We start from the raw sequence: 14,643 nt of genomic DNA on the forward strand, positions 1-14,643 counted from the left end.
GGGCGTTGCTCGCAGGGATGAGGTGAACCCCTCCACCATATTCTCCGCCCACCACAAACGAGGAACTGCGGAAACTGCGCCGAAAGCACACCCACACACAAGCAGGCACACGGCAATTCTCTACTCAGAATCACCAGACTCAGATTCACCTGTGGAAGTCATTTCCTTCTACCTCAACTTTATTCCTGTGGCCCCCGCCGAGTCGCAACACCACATCAGCCACTTTTGAAGACATTAAACAAAACACTTGACACATGATTGGATAAATACAGAAAACTAGTGGGCCTCAAATCGAGGATAGAAAGCAGAAAATCGTTTTGAAGCCCTCGGGGTACTAGGGACAACGTCTCAGACCATCTGCGTTGCTGTTGAGTTTACCCTTCTTGTAATGGATATCAAAGGTGTATTGTTGAAGAGCTAAGCTCCAGCGCAAAAGACGGCCGTTTTTCGATGACATGGACTGTAGCCATGTGAGGGGACAGTGGTCAGTCTCTATTGTGAACCTAGAACCGGCGATGTAACAAGCTAGCTTCTGCACAGCCCAAACAACGCAGGCACATTCCTTTTCTGAGGCACTGTATGCTTCCTCACGAACAGAAAGCTTTCTACTGGCATACAGTACAGGGTGTTCCTGGTCGTTCTCTCCCCTCTGACAAAGCACGACACCCATACCCCGGTCGCTGGCGTCACACTGAAGAATGAACGGCTTAGAGTAGTCAGGCGCGCTCAACACTGGCTGACTTTTTAGTGCCTTCTTTAGCGTAGAAAATGCATGTTCCTTGGCCCCATCCCATTTTACGGTCTGGGGTTCAGTCTTTCTAAGAGCGTCTGTCAAGGAACTTGCAATGTCAGAGTAACGCGGGATATACCTTTGATAATAACCGGCCAATCCAAGAAACGACCGAATGTCTTTCTTGGTTCGTGGTTGGGGAAAGTTGTCTATTGCGGCCAGCTTTACTTCTGACGGCCGGCGGTAGCCTTGGCCTATTACATGCCCTAGATAAGCTACCTCAGCGCGCCCCAATTGGCATTTCGCAACCTTCACTGTTAAGCCGGCCTCACGCAGACGACATAGCACAGCTCGCAAGTGTTTCATGTGGTCTATCCAGGAAGAAGAAAAAATAGCAATATCATCTAGGTACGGGAGGGCAAAGTCCTCCATACCCTGTAACACTTTGTCCATTAGGCCAGAAAAGCAATAAGGGGCATTCTTTAATCCAAAACTAAGGACCTTCGGCCGAAATGTTCCCATCGGGGAAATAAACGCCGCAAGCCTACTAGCCCTTTCAGTTAGAGGCACCTGCCAGTATCCCCTGACTAAATCCAAAGTCGAGATGAAATTGGCACTGCTGACTTGCTCAAGTCTTTCCTCAATATGCGGAATTGGATAAGTTTGGTCCTTTGTAATCGAGTTGAGCCTCCGATAGTCAATACACGGTCGCGGCTCTTTCCCTGGGACCTCAACCAAGATCAGAGGCGAGGTGTAATCACTCTCTCCTGGCTCGATCACTCCTAGCTCGAGCATTCGGTTTATCTCCGCGGCCATTATTTCCCGTTGCCTCGGGGAAACGCGGTAAGCTTTAGAACGAATTGGTTCCGAAGATGTCAGCTCAATATCATGAACTAGGGCTTTGGTTCTGCCAGGTGTGTCTGAAAATGTTTCTTTAAAGTCAAACAATAGTTCCTTCAGTTCCGCTTTCTGATCTGGCTCCAACTCCGCCTGCTCTACCAGGTTACTAATAGTCTCGCCAATGTCTTTGTTTTCTGTTGTTAACTCCGGGAAATCAATAGGCATTTCTTCCGGTTGATTGAGCGACATGTTTACAACGGCATGCCTCTGCTGGTACGGTTTGAGCAGATTAGTGTGGTACACCTGTTGCGTTTTACGCCTTCCCAGTCCAGTAACCAAGTAATTTGTGTCTGACAATTTCTGAACCACCTCAACAGGTCCCTCCCACTGGACCTGAAGTTTATTCTTCAGTGAGGGTTTCAGTATCATCACTTTTTCCCCCACTCGAAAGCTTCGCGTCCGGGCTGTCTTGTCATAATAGCGCTTAGCGTTGTTTTGAGCTCTGCGCATTTCCTGCTCCGCTAGTTCTTGAGCTGCGTGAAGTCGGTCCAACAGCTCAAGTACGTATGCTACTACCGAAGGGTCGTCCGCCCGGCCCTCCCAAGATTCTCGAACAATGCGAAGTGGGGAGCGAAGAGCACGTCCGTAAACAAGCTCCGCAGGCGAAAACCCTGTTGATTCGTGAGGAGCGACCCGAAGCGCGAACATAGCTGCGGGCAAGCAAGCCTCCCAATCCTCTTTTTGCTCATAACAAAGGGCGCGTAGCAGCCGTTTCATGACTGAATGTACCTTTTCTACAGCATTTGACTGAGGGTGGTACACTGAACTGTGGATGATTTTAACACCACACTTTTCTAGAAATGTCGAGGTTAGTGCACTTGTAAAAACAGATCCCTGGTCGGACTGAATTTCTGCAGGGAAGCCTACACGTGCAAAGATAGATAAAAGCGCTTTAACTACCTCTTCCGAGCTGAGCTCCTTTAACGGTACTGCTTCCGGGAATTTCGTGGCCGGGCAGAGCACTGTGAGTATGTGCCGGTACCCGGACTGCGTTACAGGAAGTGGACCCACTGTGTCTATAACTAGCCTGCGAAACGGTTCTGTGATAATGGGGACCAGCTTCATAGGTGCTTTAGCCTTATCCCCTGGCTTGCCAACGCGTTGGCACGTGTCGCAGCTTCTTACAAATGCCTCCACCTCCCGAAAGCAGCCGGGCCAGTAAAACTCCCGTAACAAACATTCTTTTGTTTTTTTGATGCCGAGATGCCCTGACCACAAACCTCCGTGGACCAGGTGCAGCAGCTCCTTGCGGAAAGGATACGGTACGACTAGCTGATTAAACCGAACTCCTTTTCGACTCGTGTACTTTCTGTACAAGACGCCCCCCTTCTTGGTGAACTGAATGTTTTGCTTAGCCACCCCTTCCTTCGCGTCTGGCGTTAGGTTACGGAGAGTGGAGTCATTTTCCTGTTCCACTATCAGTTCTGTAGGACTTACATTTAACAGCTTTATAGTGCATTCTACTTCTCGAGATGCCTCGGATTCATCCGGTTTCTTACATCTTTCTTTAGATATTGTGTTTTGAGGCTCCATTATAGGGTGGTCCAGTTTCGTGCCAGGTAAAGAAGGCTCTGCCGCTGAAGCTGTTTCGTCTGCCACCGGATCTTTATAAACTGTCTGAGCGGCGAGCTCCCTTGCTTTGGATCGAGTTAAGGCCTGTACGATACCCTCACTGAACCCAATTCCTTTTTGTCGCAGCAAGTACTCTGATTTATTTGAGAACAAATACGGGTATTGCACTGGGAGATGTGCCGAAACGGCAGCTTCAGTGTCTAGAACACCGAAAGGGCCTTCGATGCGGACTCTTGCTACTGGGAGACATGCACTGTTTGTCTCTACTGCTTGTCTTATCCATGCGCATTCTCCTGTAAACTGACTCTCCTCGACATAGGACGGGTGCACTACATCCATAGTGGCGGCCGAATCGCGGAGCACGCGGCACGGTTGGCCGTTCACGACTAGGTCTCGGATGTATGGCTCTAGCAATTTCATGTTTTCGTCATTACTACAGAGTGACATTAACACAACTTTCGGGTTCTTACAACCCAAAGAAATATGCCCCGTCTGTTGGCAGTTATAGCAAACTATCGGCTTCTTGGCCTCGAACGCCTTTTTCTGTTGCCCTTCCGCCCTTTTCTCGGGTGCTTCTTCCTTTCTCTTGTTTTTCTCATCACCGCTTCCTTTGGAGTCTAAACCCTCCTTCGGCATATACCGACCCGACTTTGTCCATCGCGGAGGCTTGTCGGCCCGATATTTACTAATCTCCCTCCTAGGGACATCCTCGCCTTCGAGGGCACGGCGATTTACGTACTCCTCTGCGAGCTCTGCCGCTCTCGTGATAGTATCTACTCCTTGTCTATCCTGAACCCAGTACCTAATGTTTTCAGGTAGACGCCGAAAGAATTGTTCCAACGCAAAACACTGCAGAGTCTTTTCCGCGTCGCCAAGCGCACCCTCCTCTCTAAGCCATTCCTCCAGATTTACCTTTAAGGTGTACGCAAACTCTGGGTATGACTCGTCTTTGGCTTTCTCGATCTCACGAAATTTTCGCCTGAACGCCTCCGCTGACAGTCTGTACTTTTTGAGCAGACTCGCTTTGACTCTGTCATAGTCGTCTGCGTCTTCTTTACCCATACGGGCTATAATGTCAGCTACTTCACACGGCAGCAGCGTAAGCAAGCGCTGGGGCCACGTGTTTTTAGCAAAATTTTCCCTCTCGCACGTGCGCTCAAAGTGCACCAGAAAAAGACCCATGTCCCCTCCTACCGCGTAGGATGGCATCAAATCTGTCATTCGGCGCTCTCTTTCTCGTGCCACTGCGCTAGCTCCGTTCATTGATTGAGCCTTTGCTAGTTCAATTTCTAGGCGTTTCATTTCCATACGATCGATACGTTCTCTTTCCCTTTCCTCTTTTTCCTCATGACGTCTCTGTTCCTCTTTTTCCTCACGACGTCTCTGTTCCTCTTTTTCCTCACGGAGCCTCTGCTCCTCTTTTTCCTCACGGAGCCTCTGCTCCTCTTTCCTTTGCGTAATAGCCTCCAAGCATTCGCTCAGCTCCTCGTCATCTGCCCCGATCTTCTCGATGGCGTCAATGATCTCCTGCTTTCTTTTCGTCTCGGCAATTACCTGGCCCAGCTCTCGGGCCAACTCTAACAACTCTGGCTTTTTTAGTCCCTTCAAATTCATGGCGGTCCTTGGTGCTGCTAACTCTTTTAACTAAACAACTTTGACGTACTATCAATACTTCCGTCCACCGTTACCAAATCACTGCTTTGTTTACAATCCTACGCAAAGCCTGGTGATATCTCAGCAAAGAAAAGCAGTGCACTCACCCTATGCAGTCATGAATTCGGACGCGTTCCTTCCAGTGTTGTCAGTGATGCCACGAAGCAGTTTTGTCCGACTCTAGGTCCTCCAGACAGCAGGTCTCAGCATTGCCTCCTGGTCGATGAGCTCGATCCCACCGCTGCCACCAGTTGTTGGGACCTGAGTCCTGTGGGTCTCGTCGTTGGTAGCTGGCTCCCATCGGACTCGTCCCTTATAGCGAGAAGCAATGCTTATATGGGAAAACAGAGAACAGACGTTTATTTACATTAGAGAGAGGTCAATAAGAAAGTTTAGATATATAGTGGCGTTCTTCGTACATGGCGAGCTCTCCACTCGAAAAAGCACACCGAATGAGCCGTGGGGGCTCATTATAAAGGGTCTGTCCTCCCCAGATCCCTAGATCGGGGACCGCGTACAGAGGGCACCGTCCAATCACGGACCACACATTACCCGCGAGGGTGACGAGCACGCACGGTCCACGCGAACGTTCAAAACTGAAGCGTGGTCACCGCACGGTCATGTGGCACGAACGCGGCTCCCCCCCCGTCAAGGTGTGTCGCTGGGCGAGGGGTCTGAAGTTGATGACTGCATCCATCGAAAGGGCCGCCGTAAACAAGCTTCAAATGGTGCCGAACGATTCGTTCAATTAGCGGGACGATTCCCGGCCGCCGCCGCCGCCGTCATCTTCCAAAGAAGAAGCTGCACCGGTGGTCTCCCGAACTGCTCACGGCGCCGCGGCGGCAGGACGCCGCACCCTCCGGCCAGGTGGGAACAATACATGGCGGACACAGGCCGCCAACCCGTTTGGCGACTCAAAAGGAACATCAAAAGGAACGCCGATCCATTGTCAGACCTGGCGCCGGTCCTAACAGCATACAGTTGCGAAAGGGGCAACTTGCTGTCGCGTTATATCGTGCGCGCACCGTTGTGTGTCGCTGCGTGCGTAGGAACGCGAGCACGCGCGTGCAGGGAAGTGCGCACAATTTCACTGACACAGTTACCTACCGTAGGTGAGTCTTGAAGGGATACTGGTACTGTTCTACGTCTTTTTATAGTAATAATATGCATGCAGCAATAAACCCTATGAATGCACATGTACGTCTACAAAAAGACGTTAGTGACATTGGCGTGTGAGCGCTTCTGATGACGTATGCAAGAAAATGCGCACGCAAACATGCCCGTGCCATGAAAGGCGTGTGCATTATAGAAATGCACCCCCCCCCCCCCAGTAATCTAAGAAGGGAGGGCAAAATCTGCTCCATACATTGACTTAATAGGGAGGGGCCGCAAAGTCTGTCTCATACAATGACGTATTATAGGGAGGAGGGGGTGCAACGATGAACCTTCGCCCCCTTCTGGAATGGGATTCTGCGCACACCTATGCATGTGATTTTATGTATGTATGTATGTATGTATGTATGTATGTATGTATGTATGTATGTATGTATGTATGTATGTATGTATGTATGTATGTATGTATGTATGTATGTATGTATGTATGTATGTGAGAGACGGAGAGGAGGGAAAACGAGAGAAAAATAAAACAGTTGTCAGACAAAGAAAATAAAAAGGCAGTCTATGAATTACCGCGCACACGCTTAAATATGAGCGTCCGCATCCCTTTACCACTTCCAGCCGGTCCTTATGGTGCCAGAATGATTGCGATCTTCAAAAAAAAAAAAAAGAAAACATGAATAAGTAAATACAAGCAGCAACGAATGCCAGCGCTCAGGCTGGAGACGAGAGGTTTAAAAGATGTATCAACGCGTAAGAAGCCACAAACAAGCCGGAACGTGAACAGCTAGACAGTGAAAGCGCGCGCGTCAATCATTGCCAAAAAATAGGCGCACCACGAGAAGAAAGAAACAAAAAAGAGGAAAAAAAGCCATGACGTACGAACGGAGGGGCAAGGCAACGGTAATAAAGTGAGGCCAGGTCGAGGCATCTAGTAGGCACACTGAGGAGGGAGTGAAAGTGGGAAACGGAGGGACTAGGAAAAAAAATTAAAAAAAAAAGTGGCACTCGAAGCTCGCCTGCACGATGGAAATAGGAAGAGTTGCAGCGAAGCTGAATGCAGAGCTGCATGGGAGCCCGGGCGCGGCTAGATTTAAAATATGGAGAAAGGGGCAACCAGAGCCCGGGGCTTCTTTGCTCGCTTGCGTGGGCCCTATCTGCGGCGGCGCGTATTAAAAGCGCGACCGGGGACTTTTTTTTTTTCTTTTATGCAAGCAGTCGCGCGTGTTGTGGTACATACTTCCACCGCGAAAGAAAAATTTTAAAGGAGAACAGGAAGCCGAAGGCAGCGAGGCAAAGAGAAAAAAAAAATAGAAAGAACCCGGGTTCCGAAGCTATGTCTGCCAAGAGGAGGAGACGGAGAGAGAAGCGCATAACACCGGTGCGCGGAAGAAATGTGTTCTCAGGGGTGTTCGCTTTCCCGCGTGGCACGCAGGTTCGCTCGCGGAGGAGGCGATGCTGGCGCTTCAACCCTTGTGTTGCCCTCGCCCAGCCCTTTCCACAGCTAGCAAGGCACTACGCAAGGGCAGGTCCGCGCTCGCGGTGCGTCGCGTCGGCAGAGACCGGAAGTTGCGGAGCGTACTCATCATCCTTTCCCGCCAAGGCGACCGGAAGCACATCTCGAGCGCGCGGCGGTAGCAGCACCGGCGGGAAAAAAGAAGGCAACGGCGGTAGGTTCCTTTTCTTTTCACGTAGCCGTGCGCGACGAGGCATCCAGGTCGCTGACCTAGGCGAATAACTCGCGCTTGTATCACGTGTCTCCTCTGTGCGGTAAGGGTGACGCTAATGCACGTTGCGTGTACGTCCGTGCGTACAGGAGAAGCGCGGCGGCACCCATGACAATGACGTATATGCCGCCGTTTTTCGAGCCCGCGTGCGCAGCTAAGTTCTCGAACTCCCCCCAACGCCGTCGCGGCGCCGCTGTTCTTGACGCGCGTGAAGGAAGTCAAGAGAAAAAGGAGGCTTAAGACAGAATCCAGAGCGAATGTTATACGCCGTTCAAGGAGGGTCGGCCGCAGGTTCCCAGGTCTCCCTCGCTCTCTGTTGTACCTTGAACTTCATCGCGGCACACATACAGATCCCCCCGTCGTGATAAAGTTGTCACTTAGCCCACCGTGGCAGGAACCTGCCGGCGGAGAGCGACTCTGGATGGCGAGGGTTCGCATACGTTGCGGATGAGTTGGGATGAGGAGGAGTTGGGAGGATGAGTTAAGTGAAGTGTTCTGTGAGCGTGAACGAATTCTGGTGATGAACTCCTACTACGCAGGTAGCGAATGTATGATTTGCACGCATGTCGGGCCGCATTCCCGTCCACGGCGGTCGCTTTTTGATGGAGGTAAAACGCGGGAGGCGTGTGTATGCTGCGCGATATTTATGCGTGTTAAAGAACACTAGGTGGCAGAAATTTTCTCTACTACACCGTGCCTCGTAATGACATCGTAGTTTTGCCCCGCAAAACCCCAACTAATTTTTTGGCGTATTGAATTCGTTGAGAACCGTCGCAGCTGAAGTTACCGATTCAAATTTTTTTTGTTCAATCTAGCGTAACAAGACGAGGATCACGCGCCAGCTTTGCAGCTTGAAACCTAGGCGTAAGATCTCCGGGCTTCGCTTAATCCAAGCATTTAGAAAATTCCGCTTTTACCAGTCAATGATTGCAGCATGCAGCTAAACGCAGTGAGTGTATCACGTGCGTGAGACTCAATCGCTCTTTATTTCCACCTCACTCGCACTTCCGCTTTTCTTTGGCCCAATGAAAATAAAACAGCAAAGGACCAGACCAACATGCCTCCCCACGTCATACCGCGCGAGTATTCTGTTATGATTAGGAATTGTAGTGAAACTAGGAATCAGTAAACTTAACACACCCTATGCAATGTCCCTTAATAACCCGCCTTTCACGAGTACAAAACGTCAATATGGACAGGGACACAAGCACGCATATCAATGCAGGCGACATTCCAATAATCTCGCGGAAGTTTGCCCGTCAGTGCGTTCTCAACAGTTCAACGGCCCACTGGTCTAAAAGCTAACCTCCCACACAAAGCACTGTTTCCAGTGAACAGCGAGCGCAAAGAAAACCTGACAGGCTCTCCGACTCGCTATCCTTACGGAAGACGAGCCGCTAATGCTAGTGCCAGAAAAAAAGAAAACGCAGGCGCGAAGCGAGAGACTAAAAGCCGCCAAGAGGCAAATGAGTCCCTATAGGAGGCCCACAAAAGGGGCGTCCATTGGCAGGTTTTTTTACCTCAGTGCAGGACGAGGAGGCTGCGGCGGCGCGCGAGTCACTGTCACCCGCTGGTCCAAGGCACATACACATACGCACACATGCAAGCAACACACAACACCGGCATCGAGAAGAAGGGTTCGCCTGCGCGGAGGGAGGTTTGGCCACGGGCGCTCGCAAAGCGAGCGCGGCGCCGCGACGGGCTATTTCGGGAAACTGTCCTACCGGAGTGAGACCATGAGCTCCCAGCCGCGGGAGAGCAAACGCGAACTGCCGCAGCAACACAGCGCCCACCGATGCTCGCCGAAGTGACATTCGCCGCGATGCGCGCTTTCGAGACAGCCGCACGTCCCGGGCCGTCGCCAAGGCAAATAAACCGCGGAGATGGTTACGCGCGCGGTCGTTTCGCTGCACTTCCGTCAAGCAGCGAAACGCAAAGAGGGGGGCTGGCACTTCTCGGTCGGCGTGCTCAGGAATCGGCTGGCGCTTCCACGCCAACAGCTTACGAAGTTCGGCCTCTGTAACGCAGTGAACCGATACCTTTTTACTTCGTCAGTGTCATTGGTCAAGCCACCTTCGACTTATAGCATTTAGGACATTCCTGAAACTCGCGAGAACCTTATTTGGAAAGTGTAAAAGGTTTCTAAACAGTCCATTTCACTTCTAAATGATTCTTTTTCTCTTCTGTCATTAGTGTATTCTGCTTATTTACCTGCAAAAAGGTGTAGTGGTGTGATTATGAACGTGCCTTGTTACATACCTTTATTTTTTATTTGTTGTAAAATTTTATTACTAACACACGTTTGGTCTGTTAACCAGCTTGACGTATTCTTCAATAAACCTACCACTAGCCAATGTAGGCTATCGGTCAAGGTAGTTCGTCAGCATCTCTCGCAATTTTATAAGCAAAATTGGATGAATTAATAAAAGATGCGAACTGCTTCGTTAACAACGGCCCAAATATGGGGGGGGGGGGGGCAGGGTGCACGAAAAATAAAACAAGAGATGCGCCAGATCCGGCACAGTAAGTGTATATGTGTAAAATGCATATGGTCAAGAAGCGTTTCCAGCACGCATTCTAAATATCGTCTACATATGTACGAATAATGTTGAATCGATGTCTCTTACGTGTCATTTGTACGCAAAAAGTCACTCGTTGCGCATCTCGTTGCGCATCGGGAAGATAACTTGCACATGACAATGTTATGCAATCGCAGTATGCTGCCGCTTGTTTTCTCGTAGTTACATATTTTTGTGTTATTTCAGCAATTAGCAGTGAATCCTCGCTTTAACACACACACGTGTTGTATTACAGAACCTCCAAATTCAACTTCTGCCTGAGCTATGGTATATATGCATCTCGGCTGCTCAAGTGATTGATGCAACTTGCATGGTTACGCCGTTTGCGCGTACAATGGCTCGACTCATTTCTGAATGACATAACTAGCATTTTTTGTTTATGTGTCATGCTATGCATACAGTCCTCAGTATATTTTATGCAATCTAAGGCTCTCCCCTCGGCAGCCGTGGGTTTTCTTGCTTATATGGAACTTGCTTACATGGAACTTGCTTACATGGAACTTGCTTACATAAAACAAGGCAGTACGCTCGCACGTACGCGTACCAAGCCCTGTTTCGATTTTTTTTAGTTGATAATGCTTCAAGCATAGTCACTTGCTGTATAGACTTGTAATTTATAATATGCTTTATGCCTCCCGAACAAGACAACTTGCACATTTTCTACCACAACATAATGCTCATGATACGGAGTAGAAGGTAAAGAGCTAGCGACGCCTCGCTAATTAGGCCTCGAGCACACGGATTGTCGACCGCCAGGGCCCGGCACTACACCGACTCGTCAGATCACGGTAGACATGTATGAGTACAGCCTTGATTCATACATTTCTAAATAAGTAAATCTGGGTATGTACTATATAGACAAAGTAACGGGGAAAGAAAGCAGCTCGCGTATCCAAGATCTTGCGTTCCTTCATACTCTAGACGCCTGGCGTACAGACGAAAGTGTGGAAAGCGCGATCTCATGCAACAGTTCGGGGACCATGAGACTGCGGGTCGCCAGCACCAAACCCTCTAAAGATAACGCGAACTTTGGCATCGGTGAATCCTACGCAACGGAAACGTATCGAAAATGTTCTACAGTATGTACGAAACATTATTACATAGGTGTAAAGTTCGTTGGGTATCGTGCACTGACCATTTGGAGCCTCTGCTGCACGAGCAGCTGATCTCGCAGCTGCTGCAGCTGGTTGATCATCTCGGTGAGCCGGCGTTCGTTGTCCCTCAGGCTGCCGCCGGACAATGCGAGCCGCAGTGTCTCCCCTTCCAGCTGCAGCGTGACACGCCTCCGGCCGCCGTGATCGCCGTCCGCGCCGCTGCTTCCACCTCGGGACCTGCGCGAAATCAACACGAAGATGCATGCACACACACAGCTGGCCAGCAAACGACTTCTCTTCTTCTTCGTCATGACACCGTACTCGCGCCATACGACCGTTTCGCCGGCCACCGACAATTAAGAGCCGCGTGCTGCGGAAGAAACGGCATTATACGACCCACGCATCATGCACACTGAATACGGCGACGCCTGAGCGTTCTGAGTGCATTCGTACGTTTGTCTGTCTGTCTACGTGTGTGTGCGTGACGGAACGTGGCAGTCCGCATTGATATCTGCTCGTAAAGCGCGCCTATATCTAGCCAAGACCTGTTCATTCGTCTGGGCTCTCTGCAGCAATACATCACAGCCGGCGGGTTTTCGGGGCGAAATAAGGCTGTACACGAAGGATAGAATGATCTAATCTTGTACAACGAACACGCATATACACAGACGAACAGAAAGACAAATAAATAAATAAATAAATAAATAAATAAATAAATAAAAGTACGACAAAGTACAGGAACCAATAAGTTCACTATCGCTACATTATGAATGGTGCGCCAGCGTAATACAGAAACAGATTTACTGACACGAGTGGAAAGCATTCAAGAAACCGTCCAAGTAATCCGCGCGTTCTAAGCACCTATAGTCAATGGGTGATGGTTTCAGGAGCCAAACGAACCTGAGTGGCAATAGTAAGGGAACAGAAGGACGGTGTGATGATTGCGTAACACTCCTATATGCAATTAAGAATGCACTTTGCAGATAGTCACTTATCAAAATGAATGGCGTCACGTAAAAACAAGCCCGAAATAAAGGATGTGAGAAACGCCATCCTCCTATAGGAGTGCAGAGACGACTATGCGACTCATTTATTTAGCGGCTTTTCTATCGACGTTCAAAGGCAAAGGGGAATAAACAGGTCGGTTTTTTGAAATTACGGAATATACTTTACAATCAAGTTCAAATCCTGTTTCATGATCACTCATGATAGTGTTGAATAACTCATTATAGAGAGCTTTATATCACTCATATTGCAAGGCAATGCTAATAAAAGTTATACCTGTGTCCAGTCTTCTAACGATTGCCTCAGAAACGAAGTATACAATCCTTACAACAAGAATAAACCGGCACACATCAATAAATCTTGCCGCAGTGGGCAACGACATTCTCGCGCGTTTACTAGACCTATAATTTTAGGCAATAACCGCCACTTCGCTCACAGCAAAGGGGAGGAAGTGAAGCTTTGAAGTGCAATTAGGGACTATACCTCAGTACGTTCTTAGAAAAAGGCAGGAATGACGATGTCAATGCCGCTTTTTCATTATCATTAGGCTTGCCACAAAATGACGAATACTGTAAGGCAAAAAAATTAAGTATGACGTGTGACACGAAGAATCGCCACTAGGATTTGAGCATTCATGAAAAAAACCGAAAGAGAGAAAGAAGAGAATCGGAGTATGACTAATTGATCTTCAATCAATAAATGCAGAACTTAATCGTTAAGAAACTGAACGTGTGGTGCAAATTAATACAATACTTTTACACGAAGACATTTCTATGCCTTATGTCGTTCGTGTACATCAAATGGAAAGTACGCGTAAGTGTAGAGTATAGTTAGAGAGAGAGACGCAAAGCAGTGATCGTACACACGACCTTGTCGTCGCAGAAAGTGAGCAAGGACAAGCTATTCATGGAAGCAATCTTACGACAGTAATGGCAGCCCTGCCGTACATTCCAGTAAAACGCAACTAAAGCTTTGGGTCACGATTTAAAAACCGGTGTGGCTTACACGGCGATTAATCCGTTGAACCCGATAGCCAACAAAATGCTACAGCTATCTTTCGCATGCTCGCTTTCAGTCACACTGTTCGCGCTTTCGCGCTCACCCGAAATGCGCGCCAGGACGGCAGCGGCGGGCGCGAGTCGTGTGGTGCAGCGCGCAGCGCAGGAGGAGCCAGTGATAGAGAAGAGGGCCGCCATCCCATTGTGTGGCCGCGGGCCGCGACGAATCGAAACGACGACGCGAGGCCCGCCGGCGACAATCGGCTCGCCACCGACGCGGATCCATTGTTCCAAGACCGCCTACCGCGAAAGAGAATGCGCAGACAAAGGGAAGGCCGAAGGAGAAGCCAGCGCGGAAGAGGAGAGAAGCGTCGACGGCGGAGCCACCTCCTGAGAAGCTGTCTTCTCCGCGGAGGCCCGGCCCATTGTTGGGAAGCACCGCCCTGGCAGGCATTGTCGGCGGCGACGCGCTGCGGCGAGCGTCGGCGCGTGCGCCGAAGGAAGGCCGGGCCTTTTTCGGCGAGCGCCAATCTGGTCACGAGACAATGGGCCCTGCGCAGGACAACCACAACAGCGCAGCCTCTCTCACCACTCGCCTGTTTCCCTTCCTCTGTCGCTATCTCTCGCCTTGCACGCGTCGCTGCCGCCGCCGCCACCTCCCACGCTGCAGGGCCCTGCCTTCGAGATTGGCGCAGGACGACGGGACGCCACGCTACAGTCCTACTCCTTTCTATTGTGCCATCAACGCGGAACCAATTTACTCTTCCTCTCGCGGCGGTGGCCACGCGGTCCTTATTCGGTCTCGCCAGCCTTTCTGCGCGAACCGATGTGGTTGCAGGCGCACGGGCACCATTACGTGGGTCTGGCACGTGTTCCTGTCGCAGGTATCTTTAGTTGCTACGTTAGGCAACCTGCGGAGGTCCTGGGGGCTTTTGTTAGCTCACCGGCCGACGCGTATTCTAAAAGAACACTGTGTTCAAGTTAGCGGTATGGTTGTTATGCCAGGTGTCCCAACTTTTGGCGTGCTGAGCAGCTTGCCAAGACGGGAGACAAGAAGATATAGTTAAGGAACTAGAAAAAGAACACAAAGAAACGGTGTAGAAATTGCCTGCGTCTGCAATGGTTGCTACACATAGAAATACGTATCAATGCTACCGTAAACGGCTACAGCATTCTGTCACAAAAACTACAGACCATCTTTGTCGATTACATGCGATGCGACAGGGCGATCAGACATTGAAATCACTGGTTTGACAAGACTTTTGACTG

General features: G+C 49.9%; 1 protein-coding gene across 3 annotated transcripts in view; it reads right to left on the reverse strand.

Annotated features, from left to right (window-relative positions):
• The window catches only part of LOC119170524 (uncharacterized), a 304,114-nt gene that overhangs the window by 97,298 nt on the left and 192,173 nt on the right, over nt 1-14,643 (reverse strand). For all 3 annotated transcript variants that reach the window (XM_075887194.1, XM_075887193.1, XM_075887192.1), the window contains one exon: nt 11,413-11,608. In XM_075887194.1, coding sequence (XP_075743309.1) covers nt 11,413-11,608 — 196 coding nt within the window. The remainder of the gene's footprint in view (nt 1-11,412; nt 11,609-14,643) is intronic.

This window comes from Rhipicephalus microplus, chromosome 2 (assembly GCF_043290135.1).
Source record: "Rhipicephalus microplus isolate Deutch F79 chromosome 2, USDA_Rmic, whole genome shotgun sequence".
NCBI classification, from domain to species: Eukaryota; Metazoa; Arthropoda; class Arachnida; order Ixodida; family Ixodidae; genus Rhipicephalus; species Rhipicephalus microplus.